The sequence below is a fragment of the Leptonychotes weddellii genome, chromosome 11 (genome assembly GCF_054177405.1).
Source record: "Leptonychotes weddellii isolate Sample4059 chromosome 11, ASM5417740v2, whole genome shotgun sequence".
Lineage (NCBI taxonomy): Eukaryota > Metazoa > Chordata > Mammalia > Carnivora > Phocidae > Leptonychotes > Leptonychotes weddellii.
Genome location: NC_138379.1, coordinates 25,544,892 through 25,560,225, shown reverse-complemented (window position 1 = coordinate 25,560,225; position 15,334 = coordinate 25,544,892). Strand labels below are relative to the sequence as shown.

At 41.1% G+C, this 15,334-nt stretch overlaps 1 protein-coding gene across 6 annotated transcripts in view; it reads right to left on the bottom strand.

The window, feature by feature from the left end:
- The window catches only part of MPPED2 (metallophosphoesterase domain containing 2), a 171,374-nt gene that overhangs the window by 121,903 nt on the left and 34,137 nt on the right, over positions 1-15,334 (bottom strand). For 5 of the 6 annotated variants that reach the window (XM_031022187.2, XM_081798427.1, XM_081798430.1 and 2 more), the window contains exon 3: positions 263-444. The exons of the other annotated variant lie outside the window; for it this stretch is intronic. In XM_031022187.2, coding sequence (XP_030878047.1) covers positions 263-444 — 182 coding nt within the window. The remainder of the gene's footprint in view (positions 1-262; positions 445-15,334) is intronic. 6 annotated transcript variants of the gene reach the window in all.

The following is a 15,334-nucleotide window of genomic DNA, read 5'->3' as shown; positions in this document are numbered from 1 at the left end:
AGTGAGATGAGATGGGTTTCAAAGCTTTCCGTCCCTTTGCCCCAGAGCCGCTGAGGCCAGGCACTGAAAGGATGCACAGTAAAATTAAATATCTAAAAATTCATCTTTAATTAACAGAATTGGATTAAAGCTAGACACCACCGCATATCATATGAGAAATGGCTGAGCTGGCTTCCAAGTGCTCTAATTCAATTAGGACGCAGTGAGTGACACTCGGACAGGAAAGGTTAATTGGGGGCGCCAGAACGCAATCATTCCTTACCTAACCAGTCATTAAACTTCTTAACCTCTGAGGGCAGTCCCAGCTCGGTGAAATCGCCTGTGTGGAGAAGGATGTCCCCATAAGGCATCTGGATACCATCTGTTCTGGAGTGCGTGTCTGAGATGCAGACAAACCGCGTGTGGCCCGCTGGTTTTGGAGTGTCATATGGGATGGGGTCGACCCTAAAGTAGACATAACAGATCCCATAACAGTTAAATATATTAGAACCCCCGTAATTGTCATTGCACATACATATCGACGGTTATCCGTGAACGCACCCAGATAAACTGAAGCAAAGGCCGAAGGGGCCTTTGCAACAAGGGAGACTTTGAGGTGCACAGGAGAAAGCATCCCCCATCTACGACCCCACTGAGCAAATTCAAAAAGGCTTACTTACCTGGGAGGAGAATGAAAAGGAAAGAATATCTTACATGTAAAATCAGAAATAACCCAGGAAATGGACAGAGTGATTAATGGTGAAGTTTAGGGATATTGAACCCCAACTGGGGAAGCAAAATTATGCTATTTTCTCTCATCATGCTCCAATTGATCCCACTACTCATTAAGAAATTGATAACTACATTTATTCCTTCTTAAACATGCATAACTTAAGCAATGAACTAATTTACGGAGAACACCTTGCACATGCTTTGCCAACTGAGATGTGGAGAGATATAGATAGTACTTATATTTAATTTCCTTTCCACAACCATTCGACACCTGTATCTTCTTGTTTTTGCTAAGTGATTCACAAATCAAACAGTGGAGAGAGAAGGTGATGTCAAAATAACAGGACTTAAAAGAAAAACACTGAATGTTAAAAGAACTTTGTCAAGCTCCTTCTTTACCACAGTGAATTATCTGCAGTCCCAGTTACACCTTAGATGACTTGCAACGCTCAAATGCCTTGGGCAAAGATTCTATTCAGTATAATTCATAAGCCTTTTAATGGGTGTGTATAGATCTACATATGCATTAATATATGTATACTTTTAGAGACCTAAGCACTGTGAAATTACACTAGGGCTTTTGAATCAAAAGGCAAAATAATCAACCCGAAGCAAAGAAAATGAAACAGAACAGTCTCACTTAATTGAGTGTAACAAAGTGTGCTAAATAAACTTCGTAAAGAAATGCAAATATGACTCTTCAAGCATACAGTTTTAATTATTTAAGGGGTTTGTAGCAGAGTTAAGGATGCTTTAACTATATTAACTCTACACTGACAGCTTCCTTTAATTTCTCTGTAGGAATGTACACTTATTTTGGATTATGGGTGAAAAAAAGCAGTTATAAAGGCAAAGAGAAGGTCACAAGAGAGGCAAATATGCAATGCAGAGATCAAAGTGTGAAACATTAAATAAGGAACAATATTTCATGTCACAGCCCCGCCCTTCATCGTTAACATGCAGCAGAGAATACATTGAAAGCTCAACACGAGATTCCCTATATGCGTTGCCTCTACAGGCTTTAATTTTTCTTCCTTTTTTCCACTTTTCTGAAAGAAACGATCTGTTTTACCAATGGCAACTTTAGTGAGGAGAATAAAGACATCGATATACAACCTGGATAGTCTTGAATTTCTTTTAATGGTTAATTTTTTAATGTAATTTTCTCTTTGTCACAGGAGAAGGTAAGGAAGTGAGAAGAAAGGAGAGCAAGAAGAGAGAAAAGAGGGAGGAGAAGGGGAGGGACTGTGAACTGGTTAACACAGTGGGTCTAACTGGAAACCCAAAAAGAAAGTTTAACTTCTGCAAAAAATTAATGAATTTTTCCTGTAAAGCCTAGAAATTAATAATGCTATTACCATGGAGAATGTTATTCACTAATCCACTGAGATCTCATGAATAACCTGGAAACCCTTCTGATTATTTCAGATGTTGACTTTTCTATATATATAAAAGTGTCTGGTGTCTTCCCTTCCATTACTGAGACTCTATTACACTCAGTCTTAGTGGTTCCAGTCTCGTCAGTATCTCCTGTCTTCTAAAAGTAGTTTCCCGAGAGAATGAATGACTGTTTCCTGCAGCTGACTGGAAGGGAAAAGTGAAAAGTGATAGTAATATTCTGTTTCCATGTCAAAAGTTAAGACGCTCGCTGAAATGGGACTGTGCACACTGATACTTAATCCACCAACATTTGAATGAAAATTAAATAAATATCAACCACTGGACTTCTAAATACATGAATAATTCAAATACACGTATATGAATATACATACACACATAAGCACATCTTTATTTTCCAGTTCTCAACCTAATGATAATATACAGACACAGTCCCTATTTCCTCTTTTCCGTAACTCAGCTGAGCTCCAGGCACAAGTCAAAATCCTTTACAAATCCATCGGAACCTCTCAGAGGGACATGCATTATAGTTATCATTTTGAATTTATTAGACAGAAAGTAGCACAGATAGAAACCCTTCACTGTGCACAGGCCCTTATTCTGTGACTTCTCCTCGGTTTAGAGAAGCAAATCATCAGATGGTACATAATCTGTTTCCCATCTTAGTTCTAGACTGGGCAATAACTTTCTGAGGCCACTGATGGGAACACCAGTCAATTTTAAGTGGCTTCCACTTTCCTCCCCACCTTCCCACCTCCTCCAGAAAAACATTTAAATGTCCAACAGAATTAACAGTGAAAGAAAGGCCAAGGAATAGAAAAATAGAGGGGAAAGGAAAAAGGGAGAAAATGCGTCTTCTTAGCTTTGAGCTGAAATAAAATGAGTCAGAAGGACACAGGAAGACTGTCAGAGAAGATTCACCCATCAATATCACCAATTTGATGTCACCAAAGGGAATTAGGTAGACGTTTAAGAGAGGTATGGAGGATTGGTTCAAGGTAGAGGCTTGGGGAAGAGAAGGGGGGAGGTATAAAGAGGCAAATGCGGAAGTCATGTACATCCTCTGACCCAGAGACATGGATGTCCTCTGTTACCCTCAGGACTCAAAACAAGGCAAGAGATGGTTTCAGGAGACAAGACAGCACAGCATGTCAGAGGAACGCTGCAGGATAACATGACAAATTTCACCCGGGGGGGGGGGGTCACAGGAAGGAAGACATGTCCACCCAAAGACATTCAGAGTTGAAAATGAGACATCTAGCAGAGTAGGCAAGTTGCAACAGATATAATTAAAGTTGAGACCACCCTCGGGAAACTACTATTTCCAAACTGGGCATTTGGTAAATGCTTTGAAAATAAAAGTCAAGGCAGTCAAATATTTTCACTGTAACAGCATGTCTAAGGGAGACCCCGGCTACCGTTAGATCTACCTGTTCGCATTGTGTGAAGACCCACAGACTACATTTTCCGTCTTAGTTAACTTCACTGCTTACTGTTGATGCTGCTGCCTTCTCAAATGATCGACCATTTCCCCTAAGGCATCATGTCAAGTATCCTAGCAAGTGAGTATCTTACCAAGGCAATCTAACCCCCAGAGCCAGATTCAAATATCACAGTGAGATTTGCACGTACATTTGAGTACACCCAGGGGAAAACAAGATGACAGGGGCAGATGAGAAGAAAACACAGCCTCATAAAATCCCAGAGCCGGACAAAACCTTAGCGGGCATTGGGTTCAACACTTTACATGAAGCTTCTACCCCATCGCTGCCTAACTGACACAAGTTTTCTTCCCAATGTTTCCAGAGAAGGAGAGCTTCTGAGTTCCCTCTTCTTCCCTGGGGACCCCCATTCTGGTTTTCTCAATTGTTCTACTTGCTAAAAAGTTTCTGATTCAGAGTCTACACCTCTGCAAGCACAGAGAAAGCTGAGCACGGTCCAAAGAGACTTAGCCCAGAGCCCGAAAATGAACAATGTTGGCTGAGGTATTTGCTTCTGGCAAGTCGTTTCATTCTTTGGGGCTATGTTGCTATGAGGATATAAATCGTCAAATACTGGGTCTGGCACAGAGCACACGCTCAGAAAGCAAAGACACAAAGTGACATAAGAGTGAAGCAGGCTTGACTATCTGCTTTGACTCTCACTCCAGATTTATTAACAGTGTAACACCAAACATGGGACTCAACTCCTGTGTCTTGGTTTCCTCACCAATAAAATGGATATAAAAATAGTACCTCTCTCATAGGATTGCTGTGACAATAAAAAAGTATCATGTACTCAAAGCATTTAGAACAGTCTGACACACAGCAGACACTCAGGAAGTGGTTTTTGGCTTTGTTTTGTTTTTTACTAAGTAGTCGTATTTTTGCTACTATTAGTAGAAATAGTATCTTTTAGTTTCTCTGACCTCCATCTCTTCTGTTACAAGGAGGTAACAGCTACCACAGGGGAACTTTCTGAGAGTTAAAGGAGGTCACATAGGGCGCCTGGGTGGCTCACTCGTTAAGTGTCTGCCTTCGGCTCAGGTCATGATCCCAGGGTCCTGGGATCGAGTCCCACATCAGGCTCCCTGCTCTGTGGGAAGCCTGCTTCTCCCTCTCCCACTCCCCCTGCTTGTGTTCCTGCTCTCGCTATGTCTCTCTCTGTCAAAAAATAAATAAAATCTTTAAAAAAAAAAAAAAAAAGGAGCTCACATAAGCAACACCCAGCACAGTCTGGACATACACTCCACGGTCAGTAATTATATTGATTTCCTTCCTCTTACTTTCTTCTTTCATCCCAATCTTCTGCATTTGAAATACCAGAGAGTAAGAATCCAGTCCCCTTTTCCCTCTGACTGTTCTTCAAATATTTGAGGACAAGTACCATAACCCCCTGATATCTTCTCTACTCTAATTGAGGTTTTTTCAGCATTCCCTTGTGTGTTAAGATTTACAGTGCCCTCAGAGCCCTACTGGTCTCCTCCTCCATACGATCCGATGGGTCTAAACGCCTCCCTGGGCAGTGTCAGAATTCGTGGGCCCATGAATTCATTGGCCAGTGAGCTGCGTATCAAAGACAAATGTTGTTAGGTGCAGTGGAGAGATGACGGTGCTGGGCACACTGGTGGTCTTTCCGAGAGGCGCTACGTCAAAACATTTTCTAATTCAGTCTCCAGGGTTTGTGCCAAGCCTCAAATCTTGTTCTTGAAGCTTGACTGTCAAGTGTTTATATATCTCATTGCATATTCAAACAAATAAACCATTCTCATTTATCCAGTCTTGACGCATTAGAGTTTTTTTACTCATAAAAAAAATATGATAATATTACTGCTTCCACTATGGAATACTCTTCTGACAATATCTGTTATTTGTCCCAATAACAAATTCATACAGTGTTTCAAGCTCCATTGACAGATCTTCATAAAAGCTGTTATCATGTCATTTGTTATGACATGGATTTCTTCTTTAGACCATGTGTGCAGTAAAAGCCTTGTGTACACAATTAGCCTATAATTCAGTGGGAGAATAGAGTATTACCCTTACAAAGCATTTTAATGGGAATCAAATGTATTTACCACCCCCATTCCACTTGAAAATCCTGATGCTGTTCATGCATTCCACTGACTTTATCTCTAAAAAGTTTTCCAAGGTGACATTAACCCTTCCATTTTTTTACCCAGAAAACCTGGGCGGAATGAAAGCCAAAGTTATATCCACCCTAGATATACTGTTTGCTAAAGATATGCAAAGCCCACCAGCAAGACAGTGAAATCCAAATACCTGGTGTAAGTTAGTAAAATCACAGAATTTTATATTGGAAGAGACTTTAGAGATTGTCTAATCTTCTGTTCCACTTCTTTGAATATCTTCTTCATGGTCCGCCTTACTCATGTACACTGCTACTTACTTTCTGTTAAGTGGCCTACCCTTTTTATATATTTTTTAAAGTTTTGCCCTAAACAATATCATTTATGAATTCATGACGGAGATATGCTGGCTTTATGTTTTAACTACACATTAAAATAAACATGGGCGCCTGGGTGGCTCAGATGGTTAAGCGTCTGCCTTTGGCTCAGGTCATGATCCCAGGGTCCTGGGATCGAGTCCCGCATCGGGCTCTCTGCTCCTTGGGAGCCTGCCTCTCCCTCTGCCTCTCTCTCCCTCTCTCTGTCTCTCATGAATAAATAAATAAACTCTTTAAAAAAATAAATAAACAGAGAACTACTACAATTTAAAGGTTTCTCCACTCTAAAGAACTAGAACTCAGATTTCCTAACTTCCAATTTCTCTTTCTACCCACTTAATTTTGGAAACTTAAAAAGATGCTAGCACTTGGAGAATAAAAAAGATAAAAATTATAAAATGCTAACAAATCACCTAAACTCTAGTAGCCACTAAGATCTAGTGAGTCTGCTTAAAATTATTGGAGTTCAGTGTTGAAAATATCCAAATTTTAATGCTGTGTATATTGACCCCTCAATTCTCATGTAGGTTATCTAGTCAAAAGGAATCTCTTAAAACCTCAAAAAAAAAAATCTGTATATTGTAGTATGTTGGGGGAAGTGAACAATTTGAAAGTTTGATTTTTAGAATACTGGTAGAAATTAAAAGTGTTCCTCATTCTCAGGTATGTCAAGTCACGTGTGCAAACTGATTGTAAATGTTTCCAAATACATGTCTCTTTAAAAGGACTACTTTAGGGACACCTGGGTGGCTCAGACAGTTAGTTGTCTGCCTTCGGCTTAGGTCATGATCCCAAGGTCCTGGGATCCAGTCCCACATCGGGCTCCCTGCTCAGTGGGGAGTCTGCTTCTCCCCCAGCTCATGCTCTCTCTCGTACTCTCTCTCTCTCTCAAATAAATAAATAAAAATAAAACGTTTAAAAAAAAAAGGGACTTTAGTTGACAGATGAGCCTCATTGTTTTTGTTTGTTTGTTTGTTTTGTTTGAAAAGCCCTGTTTGTGGAGTTGAGGAGCTCCTGTACTTTTACTCAGTGGTCATCACTTAGTGAGGTGACCCTGGGCTAGTCACCTCTCTTCCAGCCTCTTCCTTAAGTGTGAAAAGAGGGGCAGGACCCAATGACCCCCAAATGACTAGCTGCATGGTTTCTACATCACTATTCGTTTAAGGCTTCAGAAATAATTCAGTCTCTTAAGTAGCTTAAAACATGTCCTTTCTCTTTGCAATTTTATTCTCTGCTTTCCTAGACAATGCAAAGATAAACGCAGTCCAGATCCATCCAAATATAATGCGAATTAGCCAGACTTTATATGGAAAGAGAAGTGAAATTGCAATGTAGGACTGTAGGAAAGACTTCCAGGGCTATCTAGTGTAAAAGAGAGCAAAGCCAGAATTCCAGTTACCACAACAAAACAAAAATTAAAGGGCATGTGATTTAACTAAGTTGCGTCAGAAGTGTGGCTGTTCTCATTTTTCTCAAACTATGAGCTGGCGAAATTCTCCCACTTTAACCATCGTGCCCGGGGAACAGTAACGGTGCTGAAACACAGTAAGTAAGCATAACAGAACCAGATGTATAAATATATTCACATTTGTACCAAGGGCACTGCTTTTCTTTAACTGCTGAACTGCTGTATCAACACTGTACTATCACCGACTAATTATAGCTAACAAAGCCCACTGCACAAAGTATGTCTCGTCTATTTTTTCCTAGTACAGAAGTACAGTGCCGACATTCAATGAATATTAAGTGGTAACAACTGAATTCTTTGAGCACTGAATCTGATATGAATTCATGGTCTTTCTACCAATGCCATTCAGGTGTTTTAGTGCCCGTCAGGCTAGCGATTTTATGAACCACTGAAGCCTCTCAGATGGCACGTTGTTGGGTCATAAATATCTCATTGGAAATGTACTATATCCAGAGTTAAACGGTTCCCTCTCTTCTAACCTAAGAACCAAGTTAATCGGCTTAAGATTTTGCGTAGAGGCCTGGCATCTGAGAAAAAGGGGCATGTGACGCCATACTGAGTGTCTGTTATTCCACACAGTGGGTCAGGCATTCGGTCAATAACCATTCCTTAGGCACCTACCTGTATGCCAGATACCATGATAGGTTCTAACAGGACAAAGAAGCAACAAGCATGGTTCCTTTAAGGATTCTGCAGTTGACCTGTCAATTGTTTATTCACCAAATGCTTACTGACATGCCTGGTTTCTGCATATTCAGTCGTTTCACAACATTTAAACAGGTGACTTTCAAAACAGTGTGCAAAGTAAGGCTCTGTGAGGTGCTGTGGAGTAAAGGAGAAAATGCCTGGCACTGCTTGCAGGCTGGGAAGGAGGACAGGGGACATTACAGCGGGCAAAGGACAAGGTAGTATGCCTGTTTCAAATGCCTGGGACAAAGGATCTTAGGCTCAGGAAGCAGGAGAGTGGCATGAAGCTGGAATTTGAAGTGGGATTTCAACAAGCATAGGATTTGGAAAGTCAGGCAGAAAAGAAAGGCTGTCCAGGTAACAGGAGGAGCAATGTGGAAGCACTTAGCATGTGCAGGGGCCTCCTAGTAAAGAGGTGTGGCTGGGGCGGTCACAAGACAGTGAGCAGTGGAAGGTTTGAGAGGCCAGACTATGGAGAGCTAGATGGTGGGGCCTGAAGCAGCCCTGAAGGCCGTGGAAAATAGCCTCCTCCCTCACCCACTGAGAGGTGCAGGGGGCCACAAAGAAAGCAGGCTTTTACAGGAAAACTAAGGCTCTGTGCAGAGTGTGAGGGGAGATGGGGGTGGGGAATGGAAAGATGGAAAGACAGAAAGGAGAGGGTATGGAACAAAAGCAGTAGAAACCTGATGATGATACTAAAACCGAAGCCCTCGTGAGCAGACCTCAGTGAGAATCTGAGAAGTAGCCACAAATGAGCTACAACATCCTACGCCTAATATTAGGTCTCCTCTGGCTCCATCCTGTGCACACTTATCACCGATCTGGTGCTATGGACTGAATCTGTGTCCTCCTGTAAAATTCGAACGTTGAATCCCTAATCCCGAAGGTGATAGTATCAGGAGATGGAACATCTGGGAGGTAATTAGGTCATGAATGGGACTAGCGGCCTCATCAAAAGTGACACGAGAAAGATGATCTCTCTTGTGGCCATGTAAGGACAGGGCAAGAAGGTAGCCCTCGACAAGCCAGGGAGGGGCTTTCACCACCAGGAATCAAACTGGGGGGCACCCTGATGCTAGAATTCCCAGCCTCTGAAACTGTGAGAAATAAACGTTGCGTAAGCCACCCAATCTATGGTATTTGTTACAGCGACCCAAACTAAGACTAACTGGATACAGACATAAACTTTTTTGGTTGAAAATAACAACAGTAATAATGAGGAGCGACGGCAGCAGTCTTCATTTAGAAGGCAGGCACCATGTGATGCCCTTCACACGATGGTTTTCATCTAATCCTTGCGGCAGGTAGCCCCTGTCTTTCTCCCATTTTACGAATGAGGAAACAGAGACTCGGCAAAGGCACAGGGTTAGTAGGTGGCTCTACCCCAAAGGGCTACTCAGCATCTGCTCTGTCCTTCTGCCATCCTCCAGCTATACAACCTTCTCTTACACAACACAACACCCCCAGATGTAAGAGCAGACTGTCCTAAAATGGAGTACACCGGGTTTTTTTTTTTACATCAATAATTACAACTTCAAAGACAAAATGTGGGTTATTTGCAAATACGGGTCCATCTGAAAACGTCTTCATCTGGCTCAGTCCAGTAGAAAGAACCTTAAGGGACATAAAAAACACAAGCATTTAATTTTTTAAATGTTGGGAGTGACATTCAGGAGGAGGTGTTGGGTCTAACTGACTAAACAAGATTTTTTTTTTATTAAAACTGCTAAAGGGGAACAAATTCTACTGTATTTCTCTACCATTCCAACTCATCAAAGCCAAGTTTTCAAGGCTTAACGTCTCACAAGTACTTGTTAATGGAATTCATTGTTTAGTTAATTGTGCTTATCAGAAGTACAGGTAGCTTCATATTTGCATGGCTAATGGGCCTCCTTTAAAGTGTGTGGCCATTTCAGTTGGATTTTAATGATCTGTAATTTTTTTTTCCAACTTTGGGTTGACTTGATTGACTTACTTTCAAAAAAATCAGTCATGCCTAAGGCAAAAAGACCATTTTTGCTACAGTTGGGACATCTCGTTAGTACATTTCAAAACAAATGCTTATTTGTAAGGCCACTTAACATGATGCCAACATTTAACGACCTTTCAAATGCAATAATTTTCAGACTCAATATATGATACTCTGGAGCCTGTTTCATAACAATAAAGAGAACTATTTTACCTTACATCTTTATCCCTTGCTGAAATAGCTAGTCCATTATTCAACCATAAAGATTACATAGTTCCCACACAACAGAAGCAGCCATGGAGAACTTCTTTCCTCTCTGGAAATGAATACTTACTACCTTGGTAGAGTATGTCATTGTTTACGTGATTATCACAAGGTTGGTATATCGAATGTACAGACCTGATGGATGACCGGCCCATGATCGAGCATATAGGATCTGGTTGAAAAGAGAATCAAACCTAGGTCTGACTGTAATTCTAGTGGTCAATTTACTTTGAATGGTAACAAAGGGAATACCTTCTATCATGTTATAACTTCTAATTAGCACTGACCAAACTCTGCCCAGATTTTTCTGGGGAGTGACACGAGCAAGGTCCACCAACAGGTACGACTAGAAATTAGTCTAGTCCTCCATCCCAAGCTTTTAAATGAGCCATTGTATTCATTTAGCTCACAGATCAGCAAGCTATAGCTCATACGAAAAATACAGCCCAATGCATGTTTCTATAAAGAAAGTTTTACTATAGCACAGCGACATTCATTTGCTTAAATATTATCTACGGCCACTTTCAACCTACAAGAGCAGAGTCGTAATTGTACAGATGCCCTGTGGCCTGCAGAGTCTAAAATATTTACTATTTAGAACTTTCCAGAAAAAAGTTTGTCCACTCCTGATTTTGTCACTCAACAAACATTAAGCAACAACTGTATGTTAGACATTATATTACTAATAATAACACCTAATACTTAGCAGTATCTGTAATGTACTTTCCTATATTCCTATATTATTTCCTATATTATTACTATGAATCGTCTCAAGATCTCTGCATGATGTGTGTGCGTGTGCACACACACATGCATGTGGTTGTTTGTATTCTCCAAATTTTACTTAAGATCCCACATTAAGCTTGGGACTCTTGATTTGGAACCTGTCTAAATCATGAGTTTCAGCCCTTTGCTATGCAATCCTGTTTCTCAGAGGTGACTTTGGAATGAGCATCCTTTTAATGGAATGCTGAAGCCTCTGGGCATTATCTGATCCCATAGGGATAAATGCCTTAGCCTTTGGGCTATTTTACAACTTGGTAACTTGTAGATAAGTGAAAGCAATGCAAATAATTCTTATCTATAGTTGCAAATAAGTTCTGTCCAGTGGAGGTTCAACTGACTCCCCCCTCCAGTTTTGAATCCATTTTTTTTTAAAGATTTTATTTATTTATTTGACAGAGAGAGAGATAGGGATAGCAGGAACACAAGCAGGGGGAGTGGGAGAGGGAGAAGCAGGCTTTCCACCAAGCAGGGAGCCCGATGCAGGGCTCGATCCCAGGACCCTGGGATCACAACCTGAGCCAAAGGCGACGCTTAACGAATGAGCCACCCAGGCGCCCTTTTGAATCCATTTGTAAATTCATCTCAACATTCTTTTAGTCCAAATAAATTTGTGGTTCTCCTGTGAGCTTATTACAACAAATTTCTTGGTTCCCTCATTTACTAGTGAGTTAAAGAAAAATTTTAACAAGTGTTCGTTTTATATCCGTGTGAGTCAGGGTTCTGAAGAATTATTCTTTAACAGGGGTTACCAAGATGCCATTTACCATCTTGAATCTCACAGTTTTGCTTGGGAGGGTATACATACCAAGATGCAATCAATGTGGCCCTAAATTTTATATACCTATGCAGGTATGGGAGGAGGGAGAATAAGAGAGAACACAGTGATTAAGAGGTCACTTCAAGGGTCATTTTTGTCACTTAAAGCATCAATAAGACCTAGGTTTAGACCATGGCTCTGCCTGTGCCCAGCTTTGAGACCCTGGACACATTACTAAACTCCTCTAAGCCTTCGTTATATGTCATCTATAAACTGGGGATGATAGCAGTAGTTCCCTCACAAAGTTGATTAAACAACTATTGCTTATAAAGGGACTGGTGCATATTAAGTGCTCAATAAATGTTAGACATCATTACTGAGATTCTTCTATGGGCAATATTGAAGAAAGGAATTAGTTCTATTTGGGGACGGTGAAGTCTTCCCAAAGTGAGTATATTTGTCTGGGTCTGGAAGGAGTAGTAGGAGTTCACCAAGCAGACAGCTAGAGTAATGTCCTTCAACATAAAATGAACAGTGTTTTGTTGTGTTTCATTTTTTTCAAAATGAGAGGTGTGAAGGTGAGGAAGGTAAGTCAGAGTGCCAAATTTACAAGAAGGCAATTCCCAGGTAGACACCGAATTTATAAGGTGACCTGAATTTTCCTAAAGTTGTTAAACCCTGTACCTCTCTACTTCACTTCAGGACTGCTAAAGCCAGGTAGGAATGCATTATTCAGATACTAATTTTCACAAAATCCAGAGACCAAATCATCATGACTACAGTTATGACTACTCACACCAATTCAAGTACACACTGGGGACAAGGGTATAAGACCACATTTTACAGGAGCCAAACGTATACATTGTACTTTTAACAGTTAGCTTTTATTCAGTGCAAACTCTCTCTCTCTCCCCCACCCCTTTCTCTCTCTCATTCTGTCTTTTATACACCCATGAAAATAACACACAAATCCAATTACACTCTGTTCTTATCCTGGCCACACCCAATTTCTTTCAGTGCCTTGTTCTATGTCATTTCTACATTCTATTACTGGTTTCAGGATAGTTCACATACAAAATGATCCTGTTTTCTTTCAAATCAGTGACTTCCCTGGATACTTTGGATAAGAATAAATTTCAGATAATTCTCAATTCTGAGTCAATATTTGCTAAAAGTTTACTAGAAAGTCTTCATCCACCATGTTTGCATAATTCTGTTTGCTCCTTTTCACTCCTGCGTACACCCATTTGAATGCTGAACCGTAGAGGGCCGGTTATCTGACCCGTGACTTCTGCAGAGGGCCTACAGGTCTGCTAAGACTCAGGCATGTCAGCTATCTCTTTCTGCTAGAGCAATGACGGATAAGATGAAAATGAGGTTAGATATACTTTAGCTTTTTGGCAGGAAAATAACTTCTCCATAAGCTTTCTCCTTTAAAAAGAAAAAAAAACCACACACAACCAAAAACCTTACAGGTACTCCCTGTGCCCAACTATCAGATATCAGCCCGCCCCCAGTCTCCGGAGGTTCTGCTGTGTGATTGTTTTCAAGCTCTCTTCATCGAGAAGAGGTGAGCACGTGATCGCTGCCGTCCATAAAGGCTGAAGTGAGTGTACTTAGCTAAAGGGCATTGTAATAATTTTTCTCTTCCACGTGAGAAAGTTAGCCTTGAAAATTCTCTGGCTCAGTGCCTGTTTTTAAATCATCTTTTAGGGAGGGGTGGCCAAGGGGGCATGTTGGAGCCAGTCCCCTTCTCACTCCCGTATCAACTGCTCTTTAAGATCACAACAACAATAACAATAATAATAAAAAGACGGTAGCCCCTATCAAGCCTTCAGATTTGCTTTCAAGGTAGTGCTAAAGACCCGATATTTTAATAAGCAATGCCCCCAAATGCTCATTGTGGGAAAGCAGTCCTGGCTGGTAGATTAAACTTGATTAGCATAGGGGCTGGCACTGTTCTATACAGACAACATGATTCCCATTGGAATCGAGGGTGAAGGCTGGCCTGAGAAAGTCAGTGAACAGATTTGTAACCCCCAACTACAAATCAGCTTCTGATTCCAAAGAAATGACTGTCTTTCCCTGACCCATGCTGTAGCATGTCTTTGTGTTAGGAAACACCGTCAGAATCGTGAACCCATTTCAATAAATACAGCAGCAGGACTAGAATATAATCTTTCCTTGTCCTGACTCCTAAATGTTTCTTTGCTTCAGGACCCATGGCCGGGCAGTATTCCCATTAGGACCCTGCAGAGGGGACGTGAGAAGAGCCAGGAATTCTGATGTGAGTTTGCCAAAGCAAAACTTTGCGGAGCACTCTTGGCTATTTAGCATACAGATAATGTGCAGAAGCACTTGGCCTGAGGGGAGGGACAAGCTAACACACACCTCCACTTGATGCTCCCACAGCTTGAGTGGCTGAAGAAATGGGCTCCCGAATGAAAAGGTAAACCTCAGCCAGGCCTTCCAGGGGTTTCCCTAAACAGCCTTCACTTGGGAAAACATGCAATAAGAACCCCCACAAAATCAGTTTAGGGCTGGTCCTTTTTTGATGAGAGGCCACAAATCAATGTAATTGGTGAATAGTGCTGCTAGGTTTCTGGATTCAAGTTATTTTTTTTTTTAACAGACGACTGAATATAACTCAATGTGTTCTCCACAAACTGAACTCCTGTGGGAAAGTTCCAGTTACAACGTAAACTCAAGTCCATTACTCTGCCCCTTCTGTCTGCCTACTGTTCCCTCCTTCATCTTTTACTTGCACATTGGTATATTCCTTCATACTTTTTCAAAAAACTGGTTCATGTATAATCTGGTTGCACCCTCATCTTGCAGGTAAAAAGATCAGTGTTATTATTCCTGTTGAGTCTAAGATCCAGAAGGGTTAAGTGACTTGCTCATGGCCAATGTTAGCAGCAGAAATGGATCCAGGCTCCATGCTTCCCAATGCTCAGTAATAAAAACAAAAGTTACCCTCTGGGAGTGCTATTTACCACAGTGCTTCAGGCACTGTGCCAAGCAAGCAGTTTATGGACATTACCTCATCTACTCCTTCCTATAAGGTGGTACTATTAATCCCATTTTACAGATGTACTGGGTTTCTGAGGTTAAATAATTTCCCCAAGGTCAGAGATGTCATAAATGGGGAAGCCTCGATTTTAAGGAGAATCTGTCTGACTCTTGGCTTACTCGCTTACACTGCCTGCCTCCCAGGCCATTACCTGCTTCCATGTAAATCCAATGTGAAACTGAAGAAATACAAGTGTTCTCCACATCTGAACATTTCAAACATTAGGTACTACTTTTAGATACCTAATAAACTTCTGAAATTCTAGTTTTATCCACT